General features: G+C 43.3%; 1 protein-coding gene across 2 annotated transcripts in view; it reads left to right on the top strand.

The window, feature by feature from the left end:
• Positions 1-13047, top strand: part of actr8 (actin related protein 8) — a 29401-nt gene extending 16354 nt beyond the window's left edge. The window contains exons 8-13 of one of the 2 annotated variants that reach the window (XM_041190939.1): positions 2402-2555; positions 4154-4249; positions 4913-5053; positions 5282-5546; positions 7196-7359; positions 12322-13047. In XM_041190939.1, coding sequence (XP_041046873.1) covers positions 2402-2555; positions 4154-4249; positions 4913-5053; positions 5282-5546; positions 7196-7359; positions 12322-12465 — 964 coding nt within the window. In that variant the 3' untranslated portion in view covers positions 12466-13047. The remainder of the gene's footprint in view (positions 1-2401; positions 2556-4153; positions 4250-4912; positions 5054-5281; positions 5547-7195; positions 7360-12321) is intronic. The other variant, XM_041190940.1, reaches the window with a different exon arrangement.
• The last annotated feature ends 6570 nt before the right edge of the window (positions 13048-19617 follow it).

The following is a 19617-nucleotide window of genomic DNA, read 5'->3' as shown; positions in this document are numbered from 1 at the left end:
GTGACTGGGAACACTTGCATCTTACAGACGTTCCATGAATAAACAGGGGAAGGTATATTAAATTTTATTGACCCAGAAGTAGAGATGAAATAGAAAACATGAAAGATTTTTATATTTGCAGAAGTTGAGTTGTTTGAGGTGTTTGAGGACAATGGAACCTGAAGTGAAAGGGGGGAAAATGATATTTAGGGGCTGTTTAAGACTGTAAGACATAGGAGCAGAAGTAGGCCATTCGGCCCATCAAGTCTGCTCCGTCATTCAGTGAGATCATGGCTGATCTGATAATCCTCAACTCTACTTTCCTGCCTTTTCCCCATAACCCTCGATTCCCTTATTGATTAAAAATCTGTCTATCTCAGCCCTGAATATACTTAACAACCCAGCCTCTACAGCCCTCTGTGGTAAAGAATTCTACAGATTCACTACCCTCTGAGAGAAGAAATTCATCCTCGTCTCTGTTTTAAATGGGCACCACCTTACTCTGAGATTATGCCCTCTGGTCCTAGACTCTCCCACAAGGGGAAACAACCTCTCAGCATCTACCCCCTAAGAATCTTATATGTTTCAATAAGGTCACCTCTCATTCTTCTAAACTCCAATGAGTACAGGCACAACCTACTCAACCTCTCTTCATAAGAAAATCCCTCCATCTCTGGGATCAACCTAATGAACCTTCTCCGGACTGCCTCCAATGCCAGTATATCTTTCCTTAGATAAGGGGACCAAAATTGTTCACAGCATTCTAGGTGTGGTCTAACTAGTGCCTTGTATAGTTTTAGCAAGACTTCCTTATTTTTATACTCTATTCCCTTTGAAATAAAGGCCACCATTCCATTTGCCTTCCCTATTACCTATTAGCTTTTTGGGATTCATGCACAAGGACTCCCAAATCCCTCTGTGCTGCAGCCTTCTGCAGTCTTTCTCCATTTAAATAACACCCAGCTCCTCTATTTATCCCGCCAAAGTGCATAACCTCACATTTTCGCACATTATTTTCCATCTGCCAAGTTTTTGCCTACTCACTTAACCTGACTATATCCCTCTGTAGACTCCTTGTGTTATCCTCACCCACCTGTCTTCTCGCCTATTTCATCCACAAACTTGGCAATAGTACATTCACTTCCCTGATCTAAGTCATTGTAAATAATTGAGGCCCCAGCACTGATCCCTGTGGCACTCCACTAGTTACAGGTTGCCATCCAGAAAATGCCCGCCTTATCCCAACTGCCTGTCTTCTATTAGTTAGCTAATCCTCTATCCATGCTGATAAACTACCCCCAACACCATGGGCTTTTATCTTATTAAGTAGCCTTATGTGCGGTACCTTATCGAACGCCTTTTGGAAATCCAAATATATTACATCTACTGATTTCCCTTTATCCTGCTTGTTACCGCCTGTAGAGATAACTAGAAAGTTGCTGTGGGGGTTGCCCACTGAAGACAGTTTCTGTGTGTTGGATTGCTGAAAAGCTGTGAAAGACTTAAACTGAAGAAAGCAACTCAATGCTAAGCCAGGAATTCTCTGTTTTAGGAAACAGTTTGTTTCTGAACCTCCTTTTGTAAGTGTTTGAGGTACACCGTGAGGTCTACCTTTATTAAAGTAACAACAATTCCTTGACTTGGGTAATATTTGCTGGATTTGAAATCTATAAGGGGTCATTGCCAAAAAGGTAGTTTAATTTTGTACTTTTAAACCAAGCATGTTTTTTGGAGGTTTCTCTGTAAGACTGTCATTTAACTGTGTAATTTTTATCTTGTGTGCTTAAGTATTTTTTCTTTTTAATAAATCTTTTAAGTTTTAAAATTCTATAAAGGTGTTGCTGAAATTCTATGCTTTTGAGGCCAGTAACTCTTCCTCCTCATTTTCACAATAAAAAAAGTGTCTATGATCAGCCAGACAGACTTCACTGGGGTCTGGCTTGCTCAGCAATAACATCAGCTGTGGTCATCAGCTAAGAGGAATCACTTAGCTCTGTGTACAGCATTACATAGTGCTTTTAACATTGAAAAGTGCCCAATTTACTTTAAAGAGGCATTATCAGACAAAAATAGATACTAAACCAAAATAGGAGACCGTAAATGGGTGACGAAAAAGTGGTCAAAGTGGTGGTTTTAATGAGGATCTTAAAGGAAGAGAGGGAAGTTAAAAGGTGGCAGTATTCAGGGAAAGAATTCCAGAAGTGAGGATTAGATGGCTGAAGGCACAATTCCCGAAGGGTAGAGTGAAGAGGTGGAATAATTGGGTTTGCACATATGTAAATCTTAACTCATACTGAAGTGGCGCAGATTTGTTTTCTTCAGAGTCAGTTTGATTAGATTTGTACATTTTTATTTAATGTTATAACACCAATAAACATGGATAACAGAAGGTATTGTTGACTGATTTATCTATGTCCTGCAGATTGCGTTTGGCATATGGAGGATCTGATGTGACCAGATGTTTCTTCTGGCTTATGCAGCGGTCTGGTTTCCCTTATAGAGATTGTCAACTATTTAATCGAATGGATTGCCTTCTTCTTCAGCAGCTTAAAGAGACATTCTGCCATCTAGACCAGGTGACTGTGACTCCAATAAATTTTAAATAGGAAAACTCCAGGAAACCAAGTGAAAAATATAATTCTAAATCGTTAATCTTAAGTGTTTAATCACGGTGTTTTAAAATAATATATTTTGTGGGCAGATGCACAACGTTGATTTAATAATCCTTATAAATTGAAGGATAATCTTATTCTCAAAAATTTGGGTGTATTTTGCATTTTGAAGTTAACCCATATTTTAATTTTCCAATTGCAATTCCACAAGTTATAAAAAGTGCAACCAGTGCCTATTGCACTAAATTTCAACAAGAGCTGAAATTGCAAAATGATGTAGGAGTGAATCAAGAATTGACTCAGTTTCATTCTCTTGGTGTGCTGCACTCCCGGACACCTTTCACAAGTTAATAAAAAAATCAGCAATGAAATTAGAGAGTGCTGGATGCAAGTGAAAAATATTAATAGGTCTGCGCCCAGGCGTGCTGAATCAGTTGGGTGCAATATTCATCGAAAAATGAGGAGTGCAAAAGTAGAGCACACACTTGTAAAGGAATTCTATAATTTTTCTTCACTAATTTAAATGGAATAAAATCAGGTGGGTTTCTATAAAGATGTGCACTCTGACCCCCACAACTTTCTAATATTCACTTTACCCAGCTCATCCACTGTACTCAGACCCACAGAAATCTCCCCTTGAGTTCAATATTCTGTCCCCATAAATGGATGCAGGGCTGGAGGAAAAGGCTGCTTTCATCCCAGTATATGGGTCTGCCATTGGAATAAAGTTAAATTGTAACCTTCTTTAAATACCCTGCATTTTGTAAGGACACTGTGAAGCATGACTTGAATCTTCTGTAGAATAGCAAGAACAACAACTTGCATTTATATAGCACATTTAACATGGTAAAATGACCCAAGGTGCTTCATAGGAGTCCTATCAAGCAAAATTTGATTCGGAGCGCCAAAAGGTGATGGGAAAGAGATAGAGAAGTGGAGAGGTTTAGGGGTGGAATTCCATAACTTGGGGCCTTGACAGCATGTTCCACCCAATGTGGAACAATTAAAACCAGGGATGCTCAAGAGGCCAGAATTGGAGGAGCACAGGGATCTCCATGGTCGTAGAACTAGAGGAGATTACAGAGATAGGAAGAAGAGGTGAATCCATGGAGGGATTTGAAAATGAGGGTGAGAATTTTAAATCAAGGCATTGGGAGCCAGTGTATGTTAGCAAGCACAAGGGATTATGGGTGAAAGGGACTTGGGTGAGATCTTGGCGTTTACGGATGGTGAAACATGGGAGAATAACCGGGAGTGCAATGTAATAGTCAAGAATGATTTGTAAAATATTTAATTAATAATTTTCATCATTACACATAGTCCCATACCCCATATTAAAAAACTTCTGAGTAATCAGGATGTAAGTCTGTAAACCAGATTAAAATGGGAGTTTCTCAGATCCACTTTCATCCCTTCCAACATCTTGTCCTCCCCCAACACTCCCAACCTTCCAGAATTTTAAGGAAGCTTATTTTATGACAATATTTGAATGATAATGTTAAGTTGAAAGTTTTATAAAGATGTAGAGTAAAACTTTACTGTTGTGCCATTTCACTAAACAGGACATCTCCGGAATTCAGGATCATGAGTTCAAGGTCCGTCAACCAGATTCTCCAGCATTGTTATATCAATTGCGACAAGGAGATGAAAAGCTACAGGTGACTGAAACGTGTATTTTAAAGATATTTCCTTTGAGTAATTTTATAATTTGCAATGACTGAAGAATTGCATTCTTTCTTCTAAAGAAGAATTTCAAGTTCCGTCTGAGCTAAATGCTGCATTCTGTTTTGAAGAAATAGTAATATTGACTTTTTCTGTCCGGGCCGATGCCTTTGTTTCTTTTTTTATTGTCTGTTGTGGGTATAGAAACATTAGATTTTTATCCACCAAAACTCAGTCAAAGCCAAAGATAGTTGTAAAGAACAAACTAGCCACCACACTGCCCCAGAATGGATTCTAAAGGAAAAGTACCAGTATCTTATGATGAAAAAGTGTATTATTACAGAGATGTGTTTTTCTTGGCATTGCAGCAACAAGTTATTGAGATTGTTGGGAGATGATTGTGAGGAAAGTAAACAGGCTTACACATTTTTAAATTTCTCTGTGTTATTAATAATTCCAAGATAAACCTATTTCTGAATTTAAATGGGGCTGCTTTAGACTTGGAGTAATTTGGTCAAAATGAGAACTTGATGTCTTTGATAGGCACTTGAGGATTTTGGCTTGTAACCTTCCTTTCTGATGCTAACTCAGAACCAAATAAGACAAACTATTTTGAGCTATGAATACTAGTTCATAACTTTAATACTTGCACACAATAGGCACCAATGGCACTGTTTTATCCAGCTACTTTTGGAATTGTGGGACAGAAGATAACCTCATTGCAACACAGATCACAGGGTGATTCAGAAGATCCACATGATGAACATTACTTGGTGGCAACCCAGAGTAAACAGGAGCAGGTGAGGGTTATGAATTTAGTAATACTTAACAGGAAAGTCTGTTTAAATTGACGAATATGCAGTGAAATAGAAGATAAATAAGCAAATCATTAATCATTGCAAAATAATGTATTAGCTGGCTAAAGAACTTGCAGAGACAATAATGGTTTTGTGCTTGTAAAATCTTTGAACTAGTCACACTTATCTTATACCAAGCCATTTAATGTGTTACCACTGCTATTGTCTTAGGCTGCCAAAGCTATTGCCGAGAGGAAAGCATTGGCTAAGTATGCTGGATTTGAAGTAGAATCAGGTGCTCAGAATACTGACAGTGCAGAGAAGAGTCATTCCCATGAACTAGAACTTGGAACTTCTCAGCATGATTGCCTACTGGGTGGAAATGATTCCGAGGATCTCCCAGCAGCTCTGATGGCCAGAAAAACAACTGTATCACAATTTGAAGGAAAGGCTTTAGGCCTTGATAAATCAATACTGCATAGTATTGATTGCTGTGGTAAGAATTACTGTAATGCACTGTGATTTTATAAAATTAAATGATAGGGATTAATTTGAAAACTTGTTTCAATCATTGTGACATTTACAGGACAGTATGTTTGCTTTCATTAAACCAAAAGATACACAGCATTTTGGGTCATCAAACACAAGAATAAAGAAGTAACTGTGTACAGTTTTGGACATCTCATTATAGGAAGGTCATTAAAGCCGTAGAGATTTTCCAGCATTCACTAGGATGATTCCTGAAATGGCAAACTAGACTTAAAAGGAGAGACTTGAGATGTTTTGAATGATCCAATGCAGCAGAGAAGCTTAAGAGGAGATTTAATAAGAGTTTTGTTTGAGAATTATGAAGGATTTTGTTGAGTGATTAGAGAAATACCATTTCATCTGACTAGGGAATCAGTGTCGAGGGATCATCATCAATTTAAAATGATCACAGAATGAGGGCAGATGTTAGAGAAAATCCTTTATGTGGAGCTTTGGTGGCCTATAGAATATTTTGTCACAGAGAACAGTTAAGACAAAGACCATTGCACTCGTAGAGAAAGAATAAATATTCGAATAATATTAATTGCTGGATGAGCAGAAATTTCCTCCATTTAAATACTGGGAAGACTGAAGCCATTGTTTTTGGTCCCCACTGCAATTGCCATTCCCTAACTACTGACTCCATCCCTCTCCCTGGCAACAGTCTGACACTAAGCCAGTCTGTTTGCAACCCTTGATTCGGAGATGAACTTCCGGGCTTATGTTCATGCCTTCGCTAAGACTATTTCCACTTATTTCCATCTCTGTAACATCACATGACTTCAGCCCCATCTCAGCTCAAGTGCTGAAACCCTCATTTCTGCCTTCGTTACCTCTAGACTCAGCTATTCCAATGCACCCCTGGCTGATCTCCCACATTTTACCTCCATAAACTTAAGGTCATCCAAAACGCTACTGCCCATGTCTTAACCCATATCAAGTCCCATTCCCCTATCACCTCTGTGCTTGCTAATCTATGTTGACTCCCGATCAAGCAACCTTTTGATTTTAAAATTCTCACCTTTCTTTCAAACCCCTCGTTCCTCCCTTTCTTTGTAATCTCCCCCAGCCCCACAACACTGCAGGATATCTGCGCTACTCTAATTCCTGGTCTCTTGTACATCCCCAATTTTAATTGCTCCACCATTGGTGGCAGTGCTTTTAATTGCCTAGGCCCAAGTGGGTCAAATAGCCTCCATCTGTGCTGTGTGGTTCTTTGATTCTATATTTCAACAAAGAGCTATTTGAGTCATTGATATATGATTTATAAGCATAAGTATGTTTAAATTGACGTAACAATTTAGCGAAACACTGTATTTGTATATGTTGTAGCGTGGAACAGTAGAGCTCAGGTTTCTGCCTGGCATCCCAAACTTATGAAGTTGAGTTATTTTTGTGAAATTGCAATAATCAAACAATTAAACTTCCTCATAAAGAATACAACTATCTATATTTTTTAACTAAGTTTGAGTATGTAACTTTTAATGGATTGATCCACTAAAATAGTTTTGAACAAAAGCTCTCTATATAATTCGAGGAAGAACCATTTGAAGTCTGTACTATCTTAATATTCTCCTGGTAATGTGCATCACATAAGAAAAACATGTACACTTTCAGGCTCTGATGAAACAAAAAAGAAAATGTACAGTTCCATTTTGGTGGTTGGAGGGGGCCTAATGTTCCACGGGGCTCAAGAATTCTTACAACACAGAATTCTGAACAAGATGCCACCATCGTTCCGCAGAATAGTAGAGAATGTTGAAGTTATCACAAGACCCAAGGTGAGAAAAAGTATCTTTTATACTGTACCAGAATAATACATGGTATTGTTATTAAAAGGTCAGTTTAAATGTCTGTCTGATCCAGACTACTGAAAGTTCTGTCTGACTTAGAATACTGACAAATTAGGAGGCTATTAAAGATGCACTGTTTTACATATATTTTTTCATTTATTTTTTCATGGGATGTGGGTGTCGCTGGAAAGGTCAGCATTTGTTGCCCACCCCTAAATGCCCTTGAGCCAAGTGGCTTGCCACACCATTTCAGAGGGCAGTTAAGAGTCAACCACGTTGCTGTGGATCTGGAGTCACATGTAGGCTAGACCAGGTAAGGTCAGCAGATTTCGTTCCGTAAAGGATATGTGAACCAGATGGGATTTACAACAATTGACAGTGGTTTCATGGTCACCATTACTGAGAGCTAACTTTACAGTTCCAGGTTTATTAATTGAATTTAAATTTCACCAGCTGCCATGGTGGGATTTGAAACCCTGTCCCCAAAACATTAGCCTGAGCCTCTGGATTACTAGTCCGGTGACATTACCATTACTCCACCATCTTCAAACTCTTCAGCTAACTGATAATGACTTCAGTATTAGTCCAAAGAACCATCTGCAGGTAAAAATAAAGTAAGGATCATTTTAACTCCTGAGGTAAAATGAGCAGCACGCCTAAATGGGTGCGGCAGCAGGCAGGAATGACCCCATGAGCATGCCACTAGCTGACTTCCTGGTCAAAATATCAGAGAATGGCTGTCCTGATATTATAATCTGGCAGCAGGAGGCCACTCGAGATTCTAAGGAGCAGACCCCTGTACAAGGTAAGAGTTTGGCTGGGGAATCCTCCTAACACATTAGGAAATCCCTGGAAAAAAATGTACCTTATTGGGCTTCTTTTGGCTTAGGCTGCTGCTCCCTGCAGGTTTTGGCTGGTGGGAAGCCAATGCTGCTCCCTTGCTAAATTAAAAAAAAACCTCATGTTCTTTAAAAAAAATCTTTGACCATTTTGATGCTCACATTTTTTCTAAGTGTTTGAGGATGACTTTTAATCCACTATCATTTAATGCCAGATTCCACAATTCCAGCTCGTAGAATCACAGATTCCATTCTAAAATTTATTTCTTGTCTTTTACATACAGATTAATTTTAATGGAACAGCATTTCTAAATGAATCCAACTACATAAATAATTATAGCTTCTGGAAGAAGTCTGACTTCCATTTACTCCACCCACTTAACGAAGGCTACATAAATTTGCATATTCTACAAACTGCAAAATTTACCTAATTATATTGCTAACCAGCACTCCCAGTGAATTTAGTTGCATACATGCCAGCTCATCTCGCAGCAATGGAAGTGACTTTAACTTGCCCGCCTATTGGAAACCAGGTGGCATGGCAGGCAGTTAAAAGGGAGCAGGAATCTTACCCACTCCTTTGTTGCTCTGGTATGCTTGAATTTTAAATTGTAAGGAACAAGAACATCCACCACAAGTCTGGGTGGAGATCCTTTTTAAATATGCAAATTGTGCTCCAATGTTGCACTTTAACCTGAGGCCAGAGCAGCACCCATTTAGACTTCTGGAAACCTAATTTTAAAATTTAGAATTTGCTGTATCATTTGTGCCTGGCCTACCTGCAAGTAGGCTTGATGGAAAGCACTTATGAAAATTAAAACCACATTCATTCAATTTATACAGAGGATGGAAAATCTTGCAGACCCCAGTTAATGCATATTCCACCTCAAAGTGCACTTCCGTCATGCATGCTGAAAGGTAGGCGCACTAAATCCTAACTTTTTACTCAGTGTATTTTGAGACTACTGTAACTAGCATAATTTTTCCTGATGGTGTAACATAATCATCTAGGGCTGTCACCATCTCCTCATCTAAAGTTGAGCCCTCTGTTGCTGAAGCTGTCTCCAAGAATCTTAGTTTTCTCTCACCACTCTTAAATTGCAGCCTGATGCTGTGAAAGAATTCAGTATTGCTTTCACACCTAGAGAGGTTTCTCCAGTACCTCTATGTGCTGAGCAAAGTATAAGAAACACATTCTTGTCTGTAGAATGATTCCTGCAGTTAATAGGCTTCACTCCTTGTTTCCCACTGTTAATCTTTTTGTCATGCCCTTATTTCTTTACTTTTGCCCCTTGTCTTATCCTTTGACTTCCCATTTGTATTCATGCTCTCATGCCCTCTCTCTCTTGTCAGCCCCTTCCTACCGACTCTCCCATTCCCTTAATACACTTTCTGTGTAGGCTCACATATGAAAAATGACCACCTAGGTAATATACCTGGACTGTATGATTGAGGAAATCTTAACAATGCACTTAGAAAATCATAGTGTCAGCATTTTTTTAAAAAAGGGAAATCGTGTTTGACAAATTTATTAGCGTTTTTGAAGCTCCAACTAGTAACGTAGATAAATGATAGCTGGTAGATGTAATATACTTGGATTTCCAAAAGGCGTTTGATAAGATGCCACACAAAAGGTTACTTTGCAGAATCATAGAAATCACAGAAAGTTAATGGCTCATAAACTTGGTGGTAATATATTATCATGCATGGAGGATTGGTAATTGGACAGGAAGCAGAGATTAGGGATAAACAGGACATTTTCAAGTTGCCTGCAGCTAGTGGAGTGCTGCAAAGATTAGTGGGGTCGCAGCTATTTATAATCTATACTAATGACTTAGACAAAGAGACAGAGTGTAATATGATAATACAGAGCTTGTTGGGAATGTAAGCTGTGAGTAGGACACAAAGGGGCTGCAAAGAGATATGGACAAGTTCAGTGAACGGGCAGCAATGTGACAGCTAGACTATAATGTGGTTAAGTGTGAGATTATTCATTTGAATAGAAAAGCGGAATATTTTTTAAAAAGCGTGAAACTTCTAAGTATTGTTGTTCGGTGAGACATGGGTGTACTTGTACAAGGAACACAAAGCATATAGGCACAGCAAGCAATTACAACCAGAAACATTGGGCAGAATTTAGTCCTCGATTGGTAGGTGGGCCCCAGCAGTTCAGCAGCGGGCGGGCAGCCAACCACTTCCACCGAAACGGGTCCACTGCCATTTTGAAGTGGACGGGCCAATTAAGGCCTGCCCGACAGGAAGCGCTATGCACTTCCTGTTTGGGGGGGGTGGGGTGGCGGTGAGGGAATCCCTAACTGTCAAAGTGCGCTGTTTCACACATGCGCACGAAAGAGCACACTGCTCCCAGAGGCAAAGTGCTGTCTCAGAGAGTTTACTGGTAGGTAAGAAAAGTAAAAAAATAGAGAAATATTAAAATTATTAACATGTCTCCCTCATGTGTCAGTGTCACACGAGATGGGGCATGTTAATAAGAAACACACAAAGTTTATTAAATTTTAAAAAAAACGGACATGAAATTTCATCCCGCCAGTGGATGAAGTTTCATGAATAATCTGGAGCCCGCCGGGACTCCTGGCCTGCCCGCCAGCCTTAAGCTTGGACGGGCAGGGTCTTTAACAAGGTTAATTAGCCTGTCAGTGGGCTTAATTGGCCATTGACAGGTCGGTGAGCGGACAGCTGATTTCACCGTCCACCCGCCTTCCTGAAGATCTAAATGGACCGGGATGACATTGGGTGTTCCTCCCGACCTCATCCAGCGTCATTTTCCCCTTGGCAAGCGGGGCCCACCCCCAAATTACCGAGGGGAAAATCCTTCAAATTAACTCTGTTTCTCTCCACAGATGCTATCTGATCTACTGAGTATTTCCAACATTTTCTACTTTCCTTAGAGGCAAATGAAATGTTGGGCTTTATTGCAAGGGGATTGGTTTACAAGGAAAAGGAACTCTTGGTCATTTGGTGAAACCACACCTGGAATACTGTGTACAGTTTTGGCCAATATCTAAGGAAGTATATACTTGCATTAGAGATGACAGAGCAAAGTTCACTAGATTAGTTCCTGGGATATGAGAGTAGTCTTACAACGAGGTACAAAGTAAATTGGGCCTATATTCTCTGGAGGGGCTTGACAGGTTAGACACTGAGAGGTTATTACCCCTTGGTGGGGAATCTAGGACATGAGGGCATAGTGTCAGGATAAGGAACCAGTCATTTAGGACAGAAATTTCTTCCCACAGAATATTGTGAATCTTTGAAATTGTTTACCCCAGAAGGTTGAGGGTGCTCCATTGTTGAGCATGTTCAAGGCAGATAGACAGATTTTTGATCCCTCCGGGAATCAATTGATATTGGGAATGGGTGAGAAAGTGGAGTTAAGGCAGAAGATCAGCCATGATCGTATTGAATGGTGGAGCAGGCTGTAGGGGGCAAATCGTCTTTTCCTGCTACTACTTATATTGTTTGCTGGAAATCCATTTTGTCTTGAGACATAACATGCAGGAGAGATAATGGGGTAAAATTTGAGGAAAAAAAACTGCGACAATCCAGTCTACTTTTTAGTACCTTCACTTAATTGCAAATCCAATTGTGTGTGTGCAACATTTTTTCTTTTTGCGAAACATTGTTATGTGCCTTAGTATTTATTTCTTAATTTTCTCCACACCTACGATATATTTTCAATTAACAATGTGTTTGTAAAATAGTGCAGTAAAGAATGGTGGCATACGTACTTCGGGTTTATTATTAAAGTTGTCTAAGTTTTGAAGGATGTTTTGAGTTTTGAGAGTCTGAGATGATTTACTATTGGCAGTACATTTCGTGCTTCCTCCCAGGGAGAAGAAGTGGTCACCAGACCATTCTCTGGGCAAGATATGTTGGTCTTTAGGAATTCAGTTGCATATCCAAAAAAGAATTGTTGGAAAAACTGCATTTCTGCTTGCTCTGTTTTAACATACACCCGAGCTTTTAAAATCCTCAACAGCGTTTCTAGAAAATGAAAAGCAATGTGGCACCGTTTTAAGTTGCCTTTCACTGGTCTGTTGGGGAGATTCATAAGCTGATTCTTTTTGACTTCATATCTTTTTATAATTAGGACATGGATCCACGCTTGATAGCATGGAAAGGTGGTGCTGTTCTGGCTTGTCTGGATACAACACAGGAGCTGTGGATACACCAGCGTGAGTGGCAGCGGTTTGGAGTGCGCATGCTACGGGAGAGAGCACCATTTGTATGGTGAAAAGTACTATCCACAATTACCCTTACAAAATAAAAGTTTGTAACTGACTTTTCTGAAAGCATGAGCATACATCAATATTGATGTTTTTAATAACACTTGTTGCTCTTTTATTTTGAGAAAATTATACAGTTGTAAAACTGTAATGATTAAAAGGTCTGCTGATATCTGTACAGTATTTTGAAAAATGAAGAGGAAGAGTTTATCAAAATTAATGTCACTGCTGCAAAGCCATTTTCCTGATGATGCTGTTGCTGTGCAAATATTTTGTATTGCTGAGAAAAGAGACTTGCTGTGTAAGCTTTTCATCTTTCACATGTCAGAATACCAAATTTCAACGGGTACAATAAATTTATACTGCAAGAGAAAAGGGTGTTTGATTGGTGGACTCTGTTAGAGGCATTTCCATGGATAATGCACCAGGGAACAGTTATCCCCAGGCTTTTGTTTAGTTGAAAAAGGCACAATGTCTGGCCATGATCTTTTGTTTGCAGAGGACAGGGTCCTACATATGAATATATGTAACTTTGAACACGCTACATTTGTATATTTTGTATTCGTTATAAATAAAGTTTTTCTAACTCACATTTGTCCTAAATTTTAAGCATGTAAGTACAGCTGCCAAACTATTTACAAATTACCTTCTATATTTAAAGTTACTGTGTTGATTGCAGTTTCCTTATTTCAGACAGCATTTGAAAGGATAAACGCAAAATACTGCGGTTGCTGGAAATCTGAAACAAAAACAAAAATTGCTGGAAAATCTCAGCAACTGACAGCATCTGTAGAGAGAAAGACAGAATTAATGTTTCGATTCCGTATGACTTCTTCAGAACGAAAGAGAAATAGCAATGTGGTAAAACATATACTGTTAAAGGGGGTGCTTTAGTGACAAGTGAAGCTGGAAGGAAGGCCAGTGATAGGTGGAGGCAAAGGAGAGATTGCAAAAGATTTATCACTTTCCAAAACAGTGATTCTGACATGTCTGTCTTCCTTCCTTAACCAAGATTTCCCACCCACGGTGGTGGACAGGGCTCTCAATTGTGTCCAACCCATCTTCCATGCCTCTGCCCTCACATCTTCCTCTCTCTCCCAGAACCATGATAGGTTCCCCTTTGTCCTCACTTTTCACCCCACCAGCCTCCGCATTCAAAGGATCATCCTCCGCCTTTTCCGCCATCTCCAACATGATGCCACCACAAAACACATCTTCCCTTTACCCCCCCCCCCCCCGCCCCGTCTGCATTCCGTAGGGGCCATTCCCTCCAGGACACCCTGGTCCACTCCTCCATCACCCCCTACACCTCAACCCCCTCCCACGGCACCTTCCCATGTAATCGCAAAACCTGCCCCTTTACTTTCCCCCTCCTCACCATCCAAAGGCCCAAACACTCCTTTCAAGTGAAGCAGCATTTCACTTGCACTTCCCTCAGTTTGGTCTACTGCATTCGCTGCCCCCAATGTGGTCTCCTCTACATTGGAGGGACCAAACACAGACTGGGTGACCACTTTGCAGAATACCTTCAGTCTGTCCGCAAGCATGACCCAGACCTTCCTGTCACTTCCCATTTCAACACACCACCCTGCTCTCGTGCCCATATGACCATCCTTGGCCTGCTGCAATGTTCCAGTGAAGCTCAACTCAAACTGGAGGAACAGCACATCATCTTCTGATTAGGCACTTTACAGCCTTCTGGACTTAACATTGAGTTCAACAATTTTAGATCATGAACTCTCTCCTCCATCCTCACCCCTTTTTGATCCCCATTTTACAATATTTTTTAATTTTTATATATATACTTTTTCCCACCTATTTCTATTATTTTTAAAATTTATTTCCATTCACTGTTTTATCCCCACCTTTTAGCCTATTTCGATCTTTTCTCCCACACCATCCCCACCCCACCCCCCCACTAGGGCCATCTGTCACTTGCTCATCCTGCTTTCTACTCTTAATGTCTCCATTAGCACCTCCTTTAGCCAGTATCACCACCATCAATACCCCTTTGACATTTTGTTTATGACATCTTTTGCAATCTCTCCTTTACCTCCACCTATCACTGGCCTTCTATCCAGCTTCACCTGTCCCACCCCCCCCTTAAACAGTATATATTTCACTACATTTCTACTCTTTAGTTCTGAAGGAGAGTCATCCAGACTCAAAATGTTAACTCTGTCTTTCTCTCCACAGATGCTGTCAGACCTGCTGAGTTTTCCCAGCAATTTTAGCATTTGAAAAGATTTCAACCAGACAGCCTTTAATTTTCCTTTGGCAGACAAGGGATACCTTCCAATGAAGTGCCAGTATATCAACAGCTGCAGGTTGTTTTGCCTCATAGTCCCAGTCCACTTACGGAATTTTCCCAGAATTGCACCAAGTGCACTAGCAGGTGGGTAAAATGGAGTCCTACCAATCAGTGAAAATGGCGGGTTTTTACGCCGTATTGTCCCGAGCGTGCCTCATTATTTATTCAATCCCGGGAAACACACAGTTTCCATGGCGGGCGGGCTCCCATTTGCCAGCTAGCCATCACCCTGCTACTCCATCATGCCAGCCGCCATCTTTAAAAGGCAGCCGCTTTTAAAGTGCTCATTGCCACCAGGTCACCTCTGCTGCCTGGGAGACATGGCCAGCAAAAGAGAAAAGACTGCAGCACCCCCCCACCAAACCCCCGTTTCAACGACAGGTCCCTTGAGTGACTGTTGGATGCCGTGGAGGCCCGCCGGGATGTGCCCTAAACCCGCTCTGACCGCAGGATGGGCAGCAAAGTCAACAACCCGGCTTTGGAGGCGGTGGCAGCGGTGGTCAATGCAAATGCCCTGCAGAGGACAGCCACCCAGTGCCGTAGAAGGATGAATGATGATCTCTTTTCCACCAGGGTATGTCACTTTTTTCATCACTCCCAACTCTCTCACTCACAAACCTATCACACATCCACAGGGCCCTTACTCCCTGCCAGTGCAGGGACATCATTCACTCTTTCACACACACCATCATTGTCCTCATCCCATCCATGGGACCACTCACCAGCCACACAGGCCAGGCATATTTATCATCTGGCCCATTAGGCATCCTTGGACACTCCCCATCTCTATTCAGGCAGGACAAACTGGCACACAACAGGAGGGAAAGGTCACAGACAGATGGAGGGCTGCCAGAGATCAAAGTTCTGACAGAATTCGAAAACAGCAATTCAGCTGGCCGTCAATGACCCGGACCAGTCCTGTGCTGACAGTGAATTCAGCACTGCTTTACCAAGTGAGGATCCAGCAGTGCAACATCCATCAGACAACCAAACCGAGTGATGTGTCCTCTTTCACAAGCCACAGCCGTGTGCTAACTATCTCGTTGCGTTCAAAGGCACATCTGCCAAACAGCTGACAGAGTCCAAGACCCAGGGCCTCCATTCAAGCCCCGAAGAAACCTCTGAAGAGGAATCTGGAGGCACCCTTCCTGAATTTCCATCACAACGCTCACCCACACCCTCCACTAGCACAGACACACACACACCTTGGTGGGACCTAGCTTTTGTGTAGCCTCTGGTGAGCACATTGCACTTTCTGATCCACAACAGGCGGAGGCAGGGACTTCTCCAGTCCCTGCACTCAAGAGGACTGATGGAGGCCAGAGCATTGCTGAGTCTGAGTCAGATGACGAATCTCTGGACTCGGTCATGTCACAGTTGCTGGAGCTGCAAAGGCAAGCTCAGGAACATCAGGAAGGGATGTCCGCTGCACTCCTCAGATTACAAGGCACGATGGAGGAAGTCCGTCCATCTTCAGGCTGAGGTGATAGCGCCGGAATTGCAATGCAACAAGGTCAACACTGGTAGGATGGCGGCAGCCATGAAGACCTTGGTTGAGGACGTCATTCCTGCACTGCAGCATAGGCTTAACTCCATCGCTGATGCCATAGTTGGCCTCCAATACTGTGAACATAAGAGGGGTGCTGGGCAACTCGATCTCACTCCAGCTATCCCTTCTGCTCACAGAGTCAGGCAGGGGCCCTCCGGCACCCATAGGGAGGAGGATCAGCAGGTGCACACTGCAGGGCCATCCACCCAGGTGACTCTGGGAGTGACCAGACCATCCGAATCCCCTCTTCCTGTGACCTCCACAGCTCCAGATTCACAGGCCAAGGAGGGTGCCACTGCCACACAGCAGGACCCCAAAAGTAGGCCCTCCAGAGGATGCCCGCCAAAGTCATCACAGACAGGGCGTCACAGTCAGCAGGCTGCCTCCACCTCTGTGGTGGATGTCCAGGGAGCACCAAGGCATAGCAGAAGGGTTAGGAAAGTTAGGTAAAAGTAGTTGCACAGCCTGTTGATCACCTGTACACACTGTTCACTATTGCCAATAAACTCCTAAGAATGTCTCCCTGCTTGTGGCTCCTTGTTCTGATGAGCAGTATTCTTGTCTCTCAGATGTGGAGCCTTTCTGCACAAGATAAAAGGTTAAGTGTCTCAGTCCAGGGCCTCTTCCCTGTGCTCTGTGCAGTCTTCAGACCAGAGTGATGGCCCAACCTCTCACTCCCTGGAAACATTACTGATACCTACACCTCAGCAGTACTGGTCATTACTTCCGGAATGTAGTGGGCAGGCGCCACAGAGTTCTCTCATTCTCTCTGTATGCTCTCAGCTCCTTTAAGGTGGGGCTGGCCCCATCACACCAGCATCTGTGACCAGTGATGCTGTGTACCAGCTCCTGAAAGCAGACACATCATCAGTTGCATCTTAAGTTTCATGGCTGCATCTCTGAGATGGCCCTAATCATGGAGAGCAAGCAAGCTGCCCTCGGCCAGACAGGAGTCAGTCATTCTCAGAAGCTATGTTGTCATCATCCTTCTGCGATCGAGCGACTATTAGGGCCTCCACTGCATCTCCATGACAGGAGCATTCTCACAGGGAGTATTGGCACTGCCATAAGCCAGACTAGAATCAAACATTCACAGCTGCAATGTGAGGATCTATGGGGACACCTCACTGCACGTTGTTATCATCCTCCACAAACCTGGCAGCTATGAGGGCCTCCCAAGTGCACCTGCCTCATCTAGCCAGTGCAAGAGCCTCATCCCCTTCATCGTCATCACTGAAGATCCCCTCACCCTCATCATCATTGGCGTCCTCACTGGAGGAGACATGCAGCTCCTCCATCTCCTCCTCAGCCATGCTCCTCTCCCTGTTGCAGTGCCAGGTATTAAAGGGTGCAGCTGATGACAACATTGCGTGACATCCTCTGTGGGCTGTAATGCAGGCCTCCACTAGACCGGTCCAAACACCAGAACCACATCTTCAGCATCCCGATGGTCTACTCCACCAAGTTGCGAGCTGCTGCATGAGCCTCATTACAGCGTCGGTCTGCTGCAGTCTGAGGCCACCACACTGGTGTCATTAGCCACGGCCTCTGCGGGTAGCCCTTATCCCTGAGGAGCCAGTCCTGCAGCCTCTGTGGACCCTGGAAGACTGCAGGGATCCCTGGAAACAGTGCGCATACCTGCAGGATGCATTTCTGATGGTCGCACACCAGCTGCATGTTCAGTGAATGGAAGCCCTTGCAGTTGATGAAGTCCACTGAGTGTAGCAATGGAGACCTGAGCACCACATGAGTGCAGTTAATCACACCCTGCACCTGTGGGAATCCCGAGATCAGGGTGAATCCAATGGCCCTTGCATCTTGGCTGTCCCAGACCGGGGTGAAATGCACAAAGTTGTGTGTCATGGAGAAGATGGCATCCGTGACCTGATGGATGCATTTGTAGGTGGTGGATTGTGAAATCCCACAGAGGTTACCTGTGGAGCCCTGAAGGGAGCCACTGGCACAGAAATTGAGCGCCACGGTCACTTTCACAGCCACTGGCAGTGGATGCCCTCCATGTCCCCTTGGCACCAAGTCCTGCAGTAAGTGGCAGATGTGAACCACCAGGTCCCCAGACATGCGCAGTCGTCAGCGACACTGGTTCTCAGTCATCCTCAGGAATGGTAGGCAGCATCTATAGACCCTGGGTGTCACTAGGCATCAACCAGCCATGGACCACTGTCACTCCTGGGCAGCGTGTGCGGGAGCCCCTGCTGTCCCTTCTTCATGAGATTGCTGCTCCTGCCTTTGCGCAACCAGGAGCCTCAGTCACTTTCTCCTCTGTCTTCTATGATCACTGTCAGCCATCAGGCATACAAATAGGTCACCATGATCCTGACGCAGTCTTCCTGCAGCGAGAGAGATGTGGTTATCATGGCTGTAGTTCGCACCTTTCCTGGGCCTGTGTGACCGCCCCTTAATGCTTCCTGGAGAGTCCTGGTCACGCCTTGGATGGCCAGAGATGCGTCCGCTGCATGGATGCCCTGTCAACCTGAGACATGAGGGACGCTGGTCCAAACCAAGATGCTGAGATTGCAAGGGGCTGTGAGAACCTCCAGCAGTGACTGCTACATGGCCAACGTTGGCAAGGAAATTGTACGTGTGCAGTCCAATTGCTCCACGGTCCCAATAAAGTGGTGGCGAACTCGAAGTGTATGCCGGGGGGGATTAAGGTACAGAGCAATTGGTGGCCCTTTGGTGCCTCCCCGTTGCTTGCATGGGAGGCAGGCTAGGAACTCAACCCCAATCATATCACTGTCTCAGTCTGTCTCAGTTGCAGAGGCATGGTCAGATTATACAGATGTCCCTAATGAGTGGCCACTTCTTCCACTTACCCTGCCCCCCTCCTTCATTGCCTGTGCGCGGATGCAGCACCAGGGCAGCACTTGACCCTGCCCCCCACTGACAATGGTCACCTCCGAGGCTGACCAGCACTTGCCCCCAGATACTCCACCCCCTCAGCTGTTGCCTTCAAGGCTGGCCAACTGGTTCTAGACTCACCAACCAGGGGAAACACCTTACCTGCATCTACCCTGTCTATCCTTTTAATTGTTAGTAGGTTTCAATGAGATCATCTCATTTTTCTAAACTCTCGAGAATACAGTCCCAGTTTCTTCAATCTCTCTTCAACAAGATAGTCCCGCCATCCCAGAAATAAGTCTGGTGAACCTTTGTTGCACTCCCTCTATGACAATAATATCCTACCTAAGGTAAGGGGACCAAAACCGCACACACTACTCCAGGTGCAATCTAACCAAGGTTCTATACAATTGAAGCAAGGTACTCCTGTGCTCAAATCCT

The sequence above is a fragment of the Carcharodon carcharias genome, chromosome 7, assembly GCF_017639515.1.
Source record: "Carcharodon carcharias isolate sCarCar2 chromosome 7, sCarCar2.pri, whole genome shotgun sequence".
NCBI classification, from domain to species: Eukaryota; Metazoa; Chordata; class Chondrichthyes; order Lamniformes; family Lamnidae; genus Carcharodon; species Carcharodon carcharias.
The sequence above is the reverse complement of the archived record's forward strand: the minus strand, read 5'-3'. Positions and strand labels throughout refer to the sequence as shown.